We start from the raw sequence: 15,263 nt of genomic DNA on the forward strand, positions 1-15,263 counted from the left end.
TTCAAACAGACCGTTAATTGCTTTTTCAGAGACCTACAATGTTAGGAGTTTCCATAGGGGTTAGACGGTTACGTTTCATACGAAACGTTTTGCGACTAGCAGCCTTGGATCTTTGTAAACGTGAACGTGTATGATCACCAGAACTGTCTTCGGCAGGGCTCTCAGGTGAAAGAGGTGTTGTGGATGTTTCGCCCGAAGAATGTCGAAACTCTACAGAGGAAACGAATCGCAGCTTAGGAGGTTGAGCTTTAAATGGCGCTTGTTGTAAACTCTGCGAATGCGATAGTTGCGCTATTTGGCCGGCAGGTTGCGCCGTGGCTATGGTTGCCGCACTGGTGCCTTGACTCGAAGCTATACACGTAGATCCAGAGGTGCCACCTGTAACATTGTGGCCAATAAGTGTGGGCGCAGAGGCAGCAGTTTGCTCGCCACTCTGACTTTCACTGGTAGTCGTGTGTGCGTCTCTTCCTGTGGAACTACTTGATAATGATTCTCTAGGTGGATGTAGAGTTTGTTGAGAAAGTGTATCGCTCGGAGTGTACATTCCACCAGAGCCGCTACGTGAGTCAACAGGCACTGATACATGTGAATGTGTAGCTTGCCCAGTTGTAGTGCCAGTAAAAATTGAAATAAGAGATGGTCTCTGTTGAGATTTATTATGACCCTCTGTGGTTGTAGAAACAGGCGCAGTGTCTGCTTTTTTTTGATCGGAACTTTCGCGATCTTCATAGAGAATGCTATCTATATACAGTTGTTCAGGCTTAAATGGCATTGAAATTACCTACCATAACGTTTTTCTTCTAGTTCCTCTCTTAAATCGCGCAACTCTCTAGCTAGCTCCAAAAGCAAAGCACCTTTGGATTTTATACCGCCTTGCGGAGGTGTGCCTCTTAACCGCTCTCGTATTATAAACTGCATATGACGTTCATGGTCGCCAATTGGCGGCTGCGATATCTGGGAAAGAGAAATCCTTGGCAATAGACAGAAAACTTTGCTTTTATAGTTTACCTTATGTAGTATAAACGGTAGCAACACAATATAAAGCGGAGTCCTGTGGGTGACTACAAACTCTAAGAAACTCCATAAATCCGGAGCGGCTTCGTTTCTACGGCCCAAATCGCGCATTACTCTAACAATGCGAGGCCACTCCGCTGATAAGCGATTTTCAAAACAAATGCAAACAATCCGTAAGGCCAAAAAGGCAGCTTGATACAGGGATCCAGCTATTCGTGCTGGTCTTTTGGCATCCCTGCTACCTGTGAAAGTTAAGGAGCCTGCGCGCAAATCACCGCCTACGCGATTAATTTGGGCTACGGCTTGTCCAGTTCTACCCGCAGGAGGGCTCATGGCATTTAATACGGCGTTAAGTAAATATGTAACATCGCTCATTTTTAATTCCCCTACTTCTGAGACACCCCGACCCGAGCACACTTTCAAGCACAGCGGCATAATCAAATGCATTAGATATCCTTCGGCCTTCTCTTGCGTTGCAAATTCTGCACTGCCACCACATATTTGCACAAGGGAAAAACAATCTACTGGGCTAACCACCTGGAGGGCAACCAAACGCACTACCGTCGAACAAAAGAAGGCTGGCGGATTCTGAGACATAAGAGCTGCACCTGCGCTTGATACACCCTCGGGTGCAGACGACCCGGGTTCATTCACAATAAGGTTCTGCACTGTACTTATCAAGGTTTTCATTTGCTGCCAATGCAAGATGTACGGGTGCTTTACTATAGTTTCGTGTATTCCTTTCAAGAGGCCAGCAGCCGCTTCCCAATCAGTATTGCGACGAATGGAAGGTTTCTTAGAAATTTTCAGGAAGACTTTGTCTATCCGTCTTAGTATGGTAACCAAAGCGTTTCGCAAAGCATCATTTGACCATTCTGCCCTGGGTAAAATCGCTTGCATGTAACGTTGTAGACCACGACAAGCCATGGATTCAGGATCATAGGGCGATACCTTAAGTAAAGAGTGGGCAATTTCTGCTAAGCGTATGTGGCATTTGGCGTCTAATACCTCGGTTAGTTTCGTGTCGTTTGGTAACTTTTTGGCAAGCTCTAGCAATCGAGTGGTGGACTTGCTTAAAAAGTCGCCTACTACAGACAACAGAACATCTCTGGGTCTTCGATATTCTGTGCGTATCATTTCGGAATCTTCTCCCGAATCCATGACATTTTTGGCGCGTGGGTCGGCGGCGTACTTTGAATGGGATTCGTCTTCAAAGTCCAGACCTGGTGAACACGGGGGACCTCTGCTACAGTTTCGCTGCGAAGAACCTTTATGTTCTGGGCTGTTGCGATAGGGGCCATTATAACTTTTTGCTAGGCCTTCGCAATTATGAACCATAGTTCGAACGGCAACGGCAAGTTGTAAAATGATGTCCCTTTCCGATTTACCTTGCAAAGGTATATAGCTTGGTGATTGAATTTGTTGCAAGTAACATGGTAAAATAGCTTCTAAAATAATCTGGAGAGGATTTAAAGGAAAAACATTATGTAGAACTTCTCAGAACACGGGAGCATTAGAAAAGGAATACCAGCATCTGATAGCCTCTGTTGCTTTCGGCCGAGTAAGAAACTACCATCACACAAAGTGTTATGCAATCAAGTACTGTAACATCACCATCTTCGTCGTGATAACAAAAATCAATAGCCTTCAATGGCTTCGGTTCCTTTACTAATTCCGCGATATTTAAGGGGTCAGGTGATGGGTCTTCCAGGCTAAGGAGTAAATTAAAAAGGCAGCTGGATTGTACCTGAATGGAGCATCAAAGATCAAAAAGCTTAAAGGATCATAACGTTAAGTAATTAAATGTTTATTGTTCTATCAAGAGGATCAATTAATTGATATGAGTTTGCTTTTTTTCCGGGTAAGAAAATGAATGACTAAACAATTTTACCTTGTGAGCCTCCCCATATGTACCTTCTTCGTCGGTGTCCAGAATTGCAGACACTGAACCAAACATTTGCAAGATGAATGGCTTGCGATTCAATAAATAGAACTGTTTCACCGCGTACTCGATCGTGGTAGTGATTAGCTTATTGGTCTGATATAAAGAGTAAATTTGTAATAATGTTGGCATAATCATAAAATAACCATTGGTGGAGAATATATTTTTAAAATTGAAAGCAGCGTTAATGTACGTGGCCATGACATAACGCATTATGCAAGAATCTTCGGCATGCAAGAAGGCTGCACCAGACAATACATTTAGGAATAGTTGTATATCAGCTGAATAGGCAAAATTGCCTGCCATCGCCTCGAACATGCGGGCTATTAATCGCACCCACATGAACTTATGCAAAACATCTAAGCCTAGTAGAACTTTTCCGTATTCGCCACCTTGATGCAAATCTAAATCTACTTCCAACGCTTTCCGCGGGAAAGATGGCAATTTCATTAGCTCCTCATGCAAGAAAACAACTCGTTGTACCACCATGTCGACGTTTTTCAGAATGGCCCAAGTTAAGTGCACTTTGCCGATTTCTACAAATTTCTTTGTTAACTCTTGTTTTTGTAAAGCCAGAAATGACTCCTCTGGTTTCATCAATATCAGACGCACTTCTGGATATTGTGAACGTTTAAAGAAGTATAAATCTCTAATGTACCAATTGGGATTTAAAATTTTATCTAAAATGATTACGAAATATATTGAAAAATAAAACTTTCATCAGTTTCATCACTTAGCTTTTACTTACTACTTTTGTAATCTATCAAGCAATAGTTATTGATATTCTTCTCTTCGACCGAATAATAGTCCAGAGATTCTTTTAGTAATTGCAAAAATAACGTATCTTCTTGTACGGGGAATTGCGAAGGTATGTTACAGTCATCATCAAATGGCCCGTGGACAACTATTTTTTTAGCCGCTGGCACATTAGCTGTTAATAATATGGAAGCATCGCACTGTTCTTTGCGCAAGATTTGTTTTAAATCCTTAAACATAATACCGTGAACACTGTGCACTACCATCCATAACACAGAGAGAGCTGAACCAACTAGCTGCAAACAGAACCGAAAACTGAAGTTACGTAACTATATCTGCACTACATCCGTTCGAAAATTCGAAAACGAATGATATTCACTCACCTCTTGTTTTAGCTCGTTTGAAGAACGCACATAAAACATAATATAGCCAATGATTGAATTATATAAAGCGAAGGCGGCTTGTTGCGGTAATCGAGGGACGAATCGTATTAGGTGGCGTAATAATTTAAACATTTGATCTTGACGGTCACGTGTTAGCCGCTCAAATACGTAACGCAGGAACAAGGCTGATTCTTCAACCAAACAAACCCAAATAACCTGGTATGCTACTTCATACACTGCGTTACCATCGGATCCAATAGCAGCATCGTCTAGACAGCCTACAATTTGCATCACTGACGAGCACAAAACAGAAGGAAACAGTGAATGAGCGTAATGCAAATGCGATGATGCACGCCCGCCATCGATTTCTTCTTCAGCTTCGTGATCTTCATGTTCCATACCCGGTTCATGAGATGCTTGTTGATTTACCGGAATAGTCGTAATAAAAAAACTATGACGTTCGGCGCGTTGCTTGTCTCGTTGCTGACGCAGGGCGTTACGTATGGCTTCGGTTTGTTGCATCTTTCGACTTTTCGTGGCCGTGACTAAAGTTCAATACGAATTTCTTCAACGACTATCTTAACAACATTGTGAAGATGTAATTGATTACCTTTGTACCCAACATGACGATCTTGATTGAGTGTCACATCCATGTCTTTAATTTGTTTTTCAGGCATCCACGGCGGGTCTACTACAGGCAGTGATTCTATACCAATTTTAGGAGAGGGTAAAGTAAATTCGATGCCACCTGGAGGTACCTTGAAAGTAACATCATGGGCGTTTCCTTCTAAACGGGGCCAAAAGTGAAAACGATTTTTCCATAAAACCAAATATCTAAAACAATACTTGAACGTAAGTACATGAGGGAAAAAATAAGCATTCTATACATTGTATACCACCTTTGTATGGCTCCTATTCTTATGTCTGGATCTTTATTTTTCAGAGCTCTTTGCATTATATCAAAGGCGAAATTCTGAGCTTTAACGGAACCCATTAGGAAGACGGCTGCACTTGTTGTGGCTGCGTCTTGATTAGTTTCCAAGAGTAGTTCCCAAGCTGCCGGCATAGCTTCAATAATCATTTCTTCCGTCAGTATCACGGCTCCTTTTAACATAGTAGCAAATGGAAAATGGAATAATGAGCGAACATGAAATCGTATGAACTTCAATATGGGCATCTCCTCTTGATCTTTTTTGTCTATTTCTTTGCGAAAAGCTTTGGCGAACTTGTCAGCTATCTCCATATCGGCGTCATCGCTAATACTGTGAAATCCACAAAACTAAAATGTCATACTGTAAACATACAAATACTACACGAACCGGTCTTTACGAGTGAGACTGTCTTTTCGTTTTGAAGGTGACGTCTGTGTGGAACTTTGCTCCGACACTTTTCGTCCCGATCGCATCCGAGTCTGCTGATTTTTGGTTGAAAAGACGGTGTTCGGTTCCAGAGTAGGATGATCCGAGTCAAATGTGAAACCAAAATCTTCCCCGTAAATCTGTATTGCAATTAGAAGAGCGAAACAAAATACTATTATGGAGAACTGAAACGAATACACACGTCTCTACAATATTTATGGTCATTTTCTTCACGCTTCTAAAGTGTAAGAAGGCGAAAGGAATATGAGAGGAAAGCTTCAAATTTGGCTGTAAAATAATTTCACCTAAGTTTTGTTGAATCTTAGCGTTTCTTTTTCTTCTTTCCTTGGTGTGACATACCTTACGTGTTGCTTTTATCAAGCGTGTACAGGCTCTCATGTGACGTTTGTGACAATACGGATGACAAAAGCCCTTATGACCGCAGTAATAATTGTAACTAGTAATGAGACCGATAATTGCTTTTAGCCAAGGCATATTCTTCGCCGTATCGTCTGTTTCGTTTGAATCGGTCGGAGATTCAGGCTGTTGATCATCGCTCAGTATACCAGGCGAGCCATGCTCATCTTCTCCTCCGCTAGCAACACCTTGCTCCGAAGTATCACTACGATCTGAAAGGGAAGAAACTTTTCGTCTCGATTGTATGGAATCCACTCGCTTAACTAGAGTAATAAACAAACGACAATATGTTTAGGGAGCGTTATAGAAAGTTAAATACTTACAATCAGCTTCCATATCTTTACTGTCTTTGGTATTACGTCGTAGTTTTAAAGATCGTCTTTTAAATGAACCACCTGTAGTGGTAGCTGTACCGCGGCGCAGTAAGAAGGGTCTTACAGCCGAAGCGGTTGGTCGACGAGCTAGAACGATGTAAAATGTTGTGTAAATCAAAGGGTTTCCAATATAAAGATCCAGGGCTTTATGATAGGAAGTGATGCAGAGTCAATTTGTGCAGAAATATTATTATCATTACTACTACATATACTCGATTTTTATTGGTTTTTAAGAGAATGTTTGGAGAGAATTTCTGATAGATTCTCACTTTGAGAGTAGTGAGATATCAAGTTGAAATTTGACACAAACATTCACTAGAATTTAATAATAAATAAATCTTAATATTTTAGTATTATAGTGCTACCGATTCGATTCACTTACAAGCCCATGCAATAACGAATTTTTGTAATTTTAAAGTTTGTATAGGTAACGATTGTCGTTCTATTATTATATGGAATAAATCAGTAACTCTGTAATTCCGCTTTTTGAAACAATATCGTGGGTCTGTTATTGTGGCCGTGTTAAAATTCTTCAGCTCTTTTTCAATAGGTCCATATAGTTTATGTTCTCTCCTATATACTCCTTCTTAGACACATATATCCACACTACAAACTCAAAATATCTCTAATCTTGATTTAATTTATTGGTTGTTATAACCTAAATCAGTTGTGGTGCGGAATATATTAAGTTTGTGCGGATGATTGTAGCACCTAGAATGGCGAGAGGAAACCAGCCTTACTTTTTATTATACCGAGATTGATTCTTAATCGATCTAAGCCTGTCTGTCTATTTGTTTGTCCGTCTTATGCCTGTCTATGTAAAATTGTGTCGAGATTTTCAAAATTTTTTCACAAGGTTTGATTTGTAATAGTATTTCGACATTCTAAACTGATGTAAAAAATTTGGTTCAGCTGGGAAAATTTCTTGAACCTCCGCTCACATAACGCTTCCTACGAAAACTGAATCTTTGCATAGTCAAAAGATGTCATTTTTAATATTTCATGGTGAAAATTAGTTTATAATAATAAATTGACATAGAAATCAACCTTATCGAATTTGCACTACATAGGTCTACTTTTTGGATATTACCATCAATAAGGATTCTCAGGAAATGTAAACCGGTGTCTGTCAAAAATGCCTAACTGTTAACATTTTATGACGTGAATTTGTTCACGATAGTAGTTTGACAAAAAAGTTACATGAACCAAATTTAAACCACATCCGTCTACTTCTTGGAGCCCAATTCGTAGAAAATCTCTTAAGAATAGTAGTAGCCCTTCAGAAAGAAGCTTCATTTTTAATATTTTATGATGAAAAGTTGTCCATAGTAGCAACTTAACCAATAAAAACGAACAGTACGGAATTTGGGTCGCAAAGGTATATTTTTAAAAGGATTATCAAGAAAAGCAAGTCCTTATATGCAGCGAAAGTGTAATTTCTAGTTCTCTGTGAAGGAAAAACAAAAATAATAAAATTTTTGGGAAATAAATTAAGTTCGGTAAATTCGGATCATTTCATATGATGTTTTGGCCACCTTCCAATATGCGCGCTTCCATGAAAAGTATGAAAATAATGTGTAATTTTGATGTGTTACTATTAAGGCTAGCGACTAATTGTACTAGGCGGATGGTATAGGGTATGTAATGGTCGTTCGTTCTTGTTTTTTTCTTACAAAATTAGAAGGCAAACCTGTAACAGTGAAAATGACTTTTCCTATAATTTGCTTAAATTGACAGTGGCGAAGGACATTTGGTTATGGAAAGTTATGGGAGCTTTTTTTAATTATGTTCGTCATGGGCAGTGTATTACGCTATCCAAGTGTGTGCTCCTATTTTCGTGCCGTCTATAGTAACATTGATTTCGGATTCAGTACCACATGAAAGGTGGATGTGAGATGATTACGTCCAAGGAATATGAAAATTATCTGTAATAAATTTTAACTTTCTACCTCAGCCAATGCAGTCGCAACAGCGCTAAACATAAGTAACAAAGAAACCATACAAAGCTGTGTTCATATTATATAAGTAACACTTGCACTGGAATTGGTTTTATTTAACCCATATGCTTAAATTGCCATGCAGTAGTATTTTAACATCACATTTTTCTGATCGTTTCTTTAGTTTGAAATTTTGTTAAGCCGATACTCTCAGGAGTGTTAAGCGTAAAAATCAATATCTTTGTTATATGCGTGAGAGCAATTTTTTCGAAGCTTAGATATACGTTTACATTGTATTATAGGCATTTATCTAAGTTATATATGTATGAAAGAGAGCGCATTGATAGCTCGTATATGTGATTCGTTTACCTTTTAGCCTTTCTTTGAAGTAATAATAACAATGATAGGAAAAAAAGAGGAAAGTGTGCGTCAAAAGAAATTTTGAAGCCTATTAAGCCATATTTTAGATACACACCTTCTTCACCTTCTTTAGTTAACGTAGTATTACTACTGTTTTCCGATTCATTATCTGGTTCGTGTAAAACAAATGAAATTTTACGTTCTGGTTGTCCTCCTAATCAATATACAAAAATCAACATAAAATATAAACGGAAAACCTTTCGTAGATTGTTTTCATATTCATTGCATTACCTCCGGCTTCGTTACCGGCAGCAATGGATTGCAGACTTTGGGCTGATGTTTGCGAATGACCCATTGAACTTAAAGCCATAGACCAGCGACGATTTGCTTCGCGATATACTTTCTCCCAGGGTGCCGGCTTCTCCTTATGCAAAAGCTTTGATGTTTTTGGCAAGTGGACATAAACATCTCTTAAGTAAGTGGTGATTTCAAAGAGCAGAATGCAAGCTATTAATTTCAAAGCATGGGGACAGTCGTTACCATGTGGATTAACCGAGGATTCATCTAAAAAGTCTTCTTCTTCGTCCTGTTGCAAGAGTTCACGTTGCTTTTCAGGATCGCTTAGAGCGGCACTCATTGTTTCGTATTGTAAACGCTCAGCGAAAAGTATTTCCTCTAGACGGGCACCTAACATTTCGGCCCACTGTTCGAAGAGAAAAGCAGAAGAATTTATAGTTTGAGGAAAAATTCTTTATGCAGATATCTATAAAGGTATGCTTAACCCATGCTTTCATTTACCTGATGAAACATTTTGCCTGCGGCTCTTTGCAATATATGCTGCCTTCTAGTACTGGTACTGCTAATTTGGTGTTTCATTTGATTGGCGCTTATATTAGCGCCAGACGGCCTATATGTGCTAGCGTTCTGCTTCATCCATACCGGCCATTGTCCTTTGTTGCAAAGATGAACAAAATGAGCACATTCTAAAAGAAAGCTGGCTCGGGCGACCAAAGGGGCTTGGGGCTGTGGGAAACATAAATCATAGTAACATTTTTAAAAATTTTAAATATTGCTAAGCGTTGCTTTTAGTCAATGAGTAACTCACCAAGTCCAGAACAGCAGCTACCAATTGTGGATCGGGGAATGATCCAGGGGCAACGGTTTCGAGCAAGAAGGACAAACGAAGCATGCCTATTCGCACTGGTTCAAGAGGAATTAGTTTCCTTTCTTTCAAGACCACTACTTCAGATTCTCGAGGGCCATCGCACATATCCGAAGAACTGCGTCGACTATAGTCTGCAGTCTCTTCTATGCCACCCGATTTTTTTTTACCTTTAACTATGCCGCCGAAACGGTTTAAACGTCTCTCTACCCTACGCTTTGCGCGCTGTATTGATCTCCCAATACCATCGCTCGAACGTCCCCGCTGTATTTTCAATGAAGCATGCCGAACGAAAGTCGAACTAATTTCTGGATTAAGTGAACCAATTTCTAAATCAATAGAAGATGATTCCTTCGGCGCTCCTTTAAACCAACGCACCAAACCGCTAAGACGCCCCAAAGAATTTCTCTCCGAGCTTGAAGTTGAATCGGACAGCAAAGCTCTTTCACTATGTCGGGGTGTGAGGGTTGGCCTTACTGCTGTGGTACGCCTACGAAAATTACTCAAAGGTGATTGGCTGGATTTGTAATGTTCGTCTCCAGGCTCGGTTTCAAGTAAGCTCTAAAGAGAGAAAAATACAAGTTAATGCGGAACACATATGAGTGAATGAGCTTACTACAGCACAAGCTGACGAAGTACTGCGCTTTTTTAACAATATACGTCTTTGGGAACGATTATCATCGTTTTGAACACTCTGAGCAACTTCAGCTTGAGGTATGTGTCTATGAATGGAGAAAATGAAATAATTAAAGGTTGAATAAATATTTCTGAGCTTATCATAGACAAACATATGTCGACTACCTTATAACCCTGGTGGTTTGGGCAATCGGTCCTTTTTTGTGCGGTCTAGGAGTAACTGCTAATATTCCACTTAACGCAACCAAACGAAATGGTCCCCCATGGGCGCCTTTAACATAAGTAACCAATTGGCGTATGTCGCTATAAAGATGAGCATTCTCAATAGTTTTGAAATCCTTGGCCGCGTCCACGAAGCGTGTGACCAAAGGTTTAAACATGGCTTCTATAAGTTGCGGTTCCGGGCCACCACTAAGACCGCCTCCAAAATTGGTTGAATAACCACCCTGGCCGCCTGATGAGGATACACCATTGCCAAGATCGGTGTTAGGATTTTTAAAGCCACTCGTGCGCTTATGTGCTATTTTGCATTGTTTTTATTTTTGGGGGTTTTTGTACAGAGAATCAACGACAGAATTCGAAAGTGTGTGGTAGGGTGGTGGAGGGTAAATGAATGACATTAAGTTGATTGGTTGTATAATTAATGGGCAGCGATGGAGGATAACGATAAGTAGAATGCATAAACAGTGGCATAACTGAGGAAAACAGACGGAATTACATGCAAAAAAAAAATTTTCGAATTTTAAGAAGAACATGCTTATAAAGGGGGATTAATAAACGAAAAAAATATGTAGGCATATTAAGCGAACTGTGATTGTCCCAATATTTGCAAAACTATTGCATACAAATAAACAAAAGTATTTTTTTCACCTATTGCAGTGGTATGATTTTAAATAATGTGTGCCTAGGCTACGACACTTAAAAACGAATGAATTTTATTATAATTTGTTAATCGTAACGGCTCTAACAAATTTGAGATATTTCTTAAGGGAACTTACTTAGTGGCGATAGCAATGAGCTTGGGTCTACACAGAAAGCACAAAAGCCGTGCAAGAAATCAACCAATTCTTGTAAGGGAGCTGTTTGTACCATTTGTTGTAAGTGTCGTTTCGTACGCTGAACGGCATGACGTAAAAGACGCGATAGAATCTTTTGACACTGATTTCTTAAGAAATCGGCAGGAGGCCCACGTACGCCTATAAAGAAACGAATAAAATACGAAAAAAAAACACCAACAAAAAACCAACCAACTCCAATGGGTAATGAAAGCACGTACTGAAAATGAGTAAGGGAAGCACTTACCATCCTTGCACCCATGTGGGCAACCCAAGAGAAGTAGAGCTCTTTTTATGATGCCCATAGATATTTCGTGTGCATGTTCGCCCAGCTTAAGAACACCTATCTCTAGCAAAAGTTCGCATATATTTAGACCGGCTTCCAAAACTCTTAGGGAGACTACGGTCTGGTCTCGTTTAAAAACATTATAAACGGCCAGCAGGATAATCTCATAGTCAAGGCCTCCTTCCGGTGTAATGTAAAATGACGATCCTGGTGCTTCCGACTCGTCCACACCAGTGTAATCGATATGGGAATCTGTGTGAGAGCGAAGCATATGACTCTTAAAGCGTGAGCCGATACTCCCGCTGCCCGGAACAACCGTTGTACTTCCATTTGCGCCGTTGCCAGTGACGCCACCTCCAATACTTCCACCATTGCTTAAAGCGTCCAACTGCGAATCAATAGAGCCCTTTAAAAAAAAGGAATTTGTGTTCAACAATTGAAAGACTATTGCGTCCAATATGGTTATCCCGTCTTCATTTTCTTCTGTTGTCTTCTTGTCGTGTGTAAACTTTCCCAATTCTTTCTTTCTTTCGAATGTAGCGCTTTATCGCGCCCTAAGTAAGATAGAGAAAATTCGTATTTTGCTTTCAATAAGCGACTGCACGTCTCGAGAAGAAAATCACGTGCCGTTTTCCCAATGGCGTATTATGTTAAACAATTGAATAATTTTTGAGACGTGCTTCAGGCGCCACATTTGCCACAGACTGGGAAATGAACGCTTCAATGGAAACGAAACTTGGAAGGCACGCCCTTAACGGAAACTAATTTCTGTCAATTTGACTTTCGTAAATACATTGCTTACTATTACCTGTCGCTTCAAGTAATCTGGCGACGGTGTCGGTGTATGTTCTGTAACCGTTATGATAGGATTGCGTGGATAGAAAGTTGTACGTTGGCTGCATATTTGCAATGGTCTCATAGCTTTCGCAGGCTCCACATATCTGTAAAATCTTAAATATTTCAATTCATCAGAAAGAAAAAAGAAAGGTAAACAATATTAATGAAAAAACATTTTTAACTTTGGACGTAACGGCGGCTTTTAACCTTGGAATAATGTGCGCATACATAAGGGTAAGATTAACAGAACGAAAAAAGCAATCAAAACTATCAAGCTCTACAGAGTTTTAATATATTGTAATTTTGTAAGTATGCATGTATGTACGTGAACTTAATCGAGTATAACTTCGAACCGGAACAACGATTAAATCAGGATCAGGAATCAAGATGAACATAGTCCTTAGATCCCAACGTTATAACGAAATTACTAGAAATTACTGCTACAGGGTCTTCTTATAAAAGCAGTCCTTACTATTTGCCTTGTACTCTTTTAGATTACATTCTAAAATTTTCTACAGTCAACCGCCATTTAACTTATAACGTTGCATGCTCTAAAAAGGCTCTTAAGTGATTCACATTCATTTTTTATACCCATCACCGATTATTCTTCGAATGATTCATTTTGTCTAAGACCCCATATAGTATATATATTGTTGATCGATTTAAGCATGTCCGTCTGTTCGTCCGTCTAATGTCTGTTGTAAGCGTACTCCTGAAGCTATCAATTTTGGCAGAAATATTGGAAAATCTTGCACGCTGGACACACCTACAGAACCATGTAAATTAAGAACACGCACGTTTTTAAAAGGAATAAAAAATTGGTTTTTTGCTCATTACTCACAAACTGTAGCAGATAAATGTGCAAAAAGTTTTTCAATATTTCAATTTATAACATGCAGAAACAAGTTTCAAAAACCCCATAAAGTATATAAATTCTTGGCCAGTTTCAAATTCAGAATACACCTAAGTATGTCCGTCTGTCTATCCGCCCGCCTGCATAACTGTGTAATATCTCTGGCAAATATTCTCCCGTTAGCGAAAGCTAGGATGGTGTCTAGAAATTTGCAAAAGAATTTGGAAATGAACTAAACTTCTCGAAGGACACGCCTACAACGCCTACATGCGTATGCCACAAAAATAGAAAAATCAGCCGCGCGCTCTCCACATTATAGAGCATGAAAATGTAGTTCTTTCACTTTGTTTGTCTTTGTTGGGATAACGGTGGTGGATATAAAAGATTCGTCCAGGATCGAATATAATTTTCTTATGAGTAATGAAATTACGTTTAAAAGTTGATGGGATAAATCGAAACCAGTGAGAACTTTTACAAACACCTAGCGTTTGTCGTGGTCATCCATAAGTCAATTTGAAATATTTTTAAATTGTAGCTTAGGGCTTCTAACAAGAAGACAGGAAAAAACTAGTAAAAACATTTCAGTGGGGCATGGCCCAGTATTAAATACCCTACACCACTATACATTTATGCATGCATCAACTTTTGAAAACACGGCGTTATATGGAAAGTGGTCGGAAAATAAATCCGATGAGAATCATTTTCAAATTGCGGCGTGTAAGATGAACATAAAAGAACATGATAAGCACGCGGACAGAGGGACAGACAGGTTTAGATCGATATAATAAAAGGTGGGTCAACCTTAGGCTCTTCTAGACGTTGCATACGTCAGCAGGTTAAAGATATCGAAATCGGTTTCGAATTGAATGACAATGATCATCGGTGGGCATAAAAAGAAAATTCGATTTAAATGAAGTGTTAATGTGAGTATAGTTTTTGTTTTAGAGAGAAAAAAAAAGAAGAAAATCAATTCTACAGGCTTTTATTACTACGATTGCAGTGAAAACTGTTGCAATAATGTGATCAATTTGCAAGAGAATAAGAAAATTTTGTTCAACAGGTTTCACTGTGTGCAAGTTATTATTGTAAAGGTAGCAACGTATATATTTATCGATATAATAAAATGTAAGTTAGAGAATTATGTATGATAAGTGGTAAGTAAATATATAAAATTAAATAGAATTTTGTTAATAAAGAAAACTCACCCGCTATCGAGAAGACAGCTGGTTTTGTTTTGTTTTTCATTTTTATTATTATGGTAAGAAAAATGTCAAAGAGATTCGTTAGAATAGATGTGTGGAAGCTAGAGATAGTAAAGATCGTGCAAACAGTGTGCGTGCGAGCGCTTTTTTCCTATTAATAGCATATGACAAAATTTAATTTAATTTAAAAAAATTTGTATTACGCTTAAATTTTATCCACTTTTTCTCTTATTGTCATTTATTTTTTGCTTCTGATGCAATCCATTACTCAGAAGGAGCGCGGTTGTTCCTTATAAGTGTAACATGATGCAATGGCAGGTAAGTAGTAACGAAAGAGAACGAGTTAGAGAGCGGCCGTAGCAGCCTAGTAGGTGCATCCCCAATCTGGTTATGCTTTGTCTTATTACAAAAATTCTCTTATGCAAAAGAAGCGCTTATATAAAATATTTTCGAATATTTCGTTTTGGATTCTAATATAATTTAAAATCAATTTGACGCCAAGATGTGGAGATATAAGTAAAAGATGCGGAAAAGCAATATTTTGGACTTCTTAGAATTCTTTTACTCTCCAATTCTTAATACTCAGTTGGCAAGAGAAACATTCAAGGTTTTTCTTTCCAACTGAGTACTAACAAATGGAAAAAAAAAGAATTCTAAGAAGTCCAAAATATTGCTTTTCCGCATCTTTTAC

General features: G+C 38.9%; 1 protein-coding gene across 13 annotated transcripts in view; it reads right to left on the bottom strand.

The window, feature by feature from the left end:
* LOC119638788 (protein unc-80 homolog) overlaps positions 1–15,263 on the bottom strand; it is a 29,859-nt gene that overhangs the window by 2,041 nt on the left and 12,555 nt on the right. For 3 of the 13 annotated variants that reach the window (XM_038035801.1, XM_038035799.1, XM_038035800.1), the window contains exons 13-35: positions 14,576–14,593; positions 12,489–12,630; positions 11,642–12,086; positions 11,338–11,535; positions 10,505–10,859; positions 10,320–10,425; positions 9,647–10,264; positions 9,340–9,564; positions 8,833–9,244; positions 8,657–8,755; positions 8,551–8,562; positions 6,194–6,331; positions 5,814–6,133; positions 5,415–5,593; positions 4,995–5,357; positions 4,706–4,929; positions 4,096–4,640; positions 3,705–4,008; positions 2,906–3,636; positions 2,543–2,761; positions 1,009–2,472; positions 786–954; positions 38–723 (exon numbers count right to left, since the gene is read on the bottom strand). In XM_038035801.1, the coding sequence (XP_037891729.1) occupies positions 38–723; positions 786–954; positions 1,009–2,472; positions 2,543–2,761; positions 2,906–3,636; positions 3,705–4,008; positions 4,096–4,640; positions 4,706–4,929; positions 4,995–5,357; positions 5,415–5,593; positions 5,814–6,133; positions 6,194–6,331; positions 8,551–8,562; positions 8,657–8,755; positions 8,833–9,244; positions 9,340–9,564; positions 9,647–10,264; positions 10,320–10,425; positions 10,505–10,859; positions 11,338–11,535; positions 11,642–12,086; positions 12,489–12,630; positions 14,576–14,593 (7,972 nt within the window). Of the gene's footprint in view, positions 1–37; positions 724–781; positions 955–1,008; positions 2,473–2,542; positions 2,762–2,905; positions 3,637–3,704; positions 4,009–4,095; positions 4,641–4,705; positions 4,930–4,994; positions 5,358–5,414; positions 5,594–5,813; positions 6,134–6,193; positions 6,332–8,550; positions 8,563–8,656; positions 8,756–8,832; positions 9,245–9,339; positions 9,565–9,646; positions 10,265–10,319; positions 10,426–10,504; positions 10,860–11,337; positions 11,536–11,641; positions 12,087–12,488; positions 12,631–14,575; positions 14,594–15,263 lie in introns of those variants that run through there. The other 10 variants (XM_038035803.1, XM_038035802.1, XM_038035807.1 and 7 more) reach the window with 10 other exon arrangements.

This window comes from Glossina fuscipes, unplaced genomic scaffold, assembly GCF_014805625.2.
Source record: "Glossina fuscipes isolate IAEA_lab_2018 unplaced genomic scaffold, Yale_Gfus_2 109, whole genome shotgun sequence".
NCBI lineage: Eukaryota > Metazoa > Arthropoda > Insecta > Diptera > Glossinidae > Glossina > Glossina fuscipes.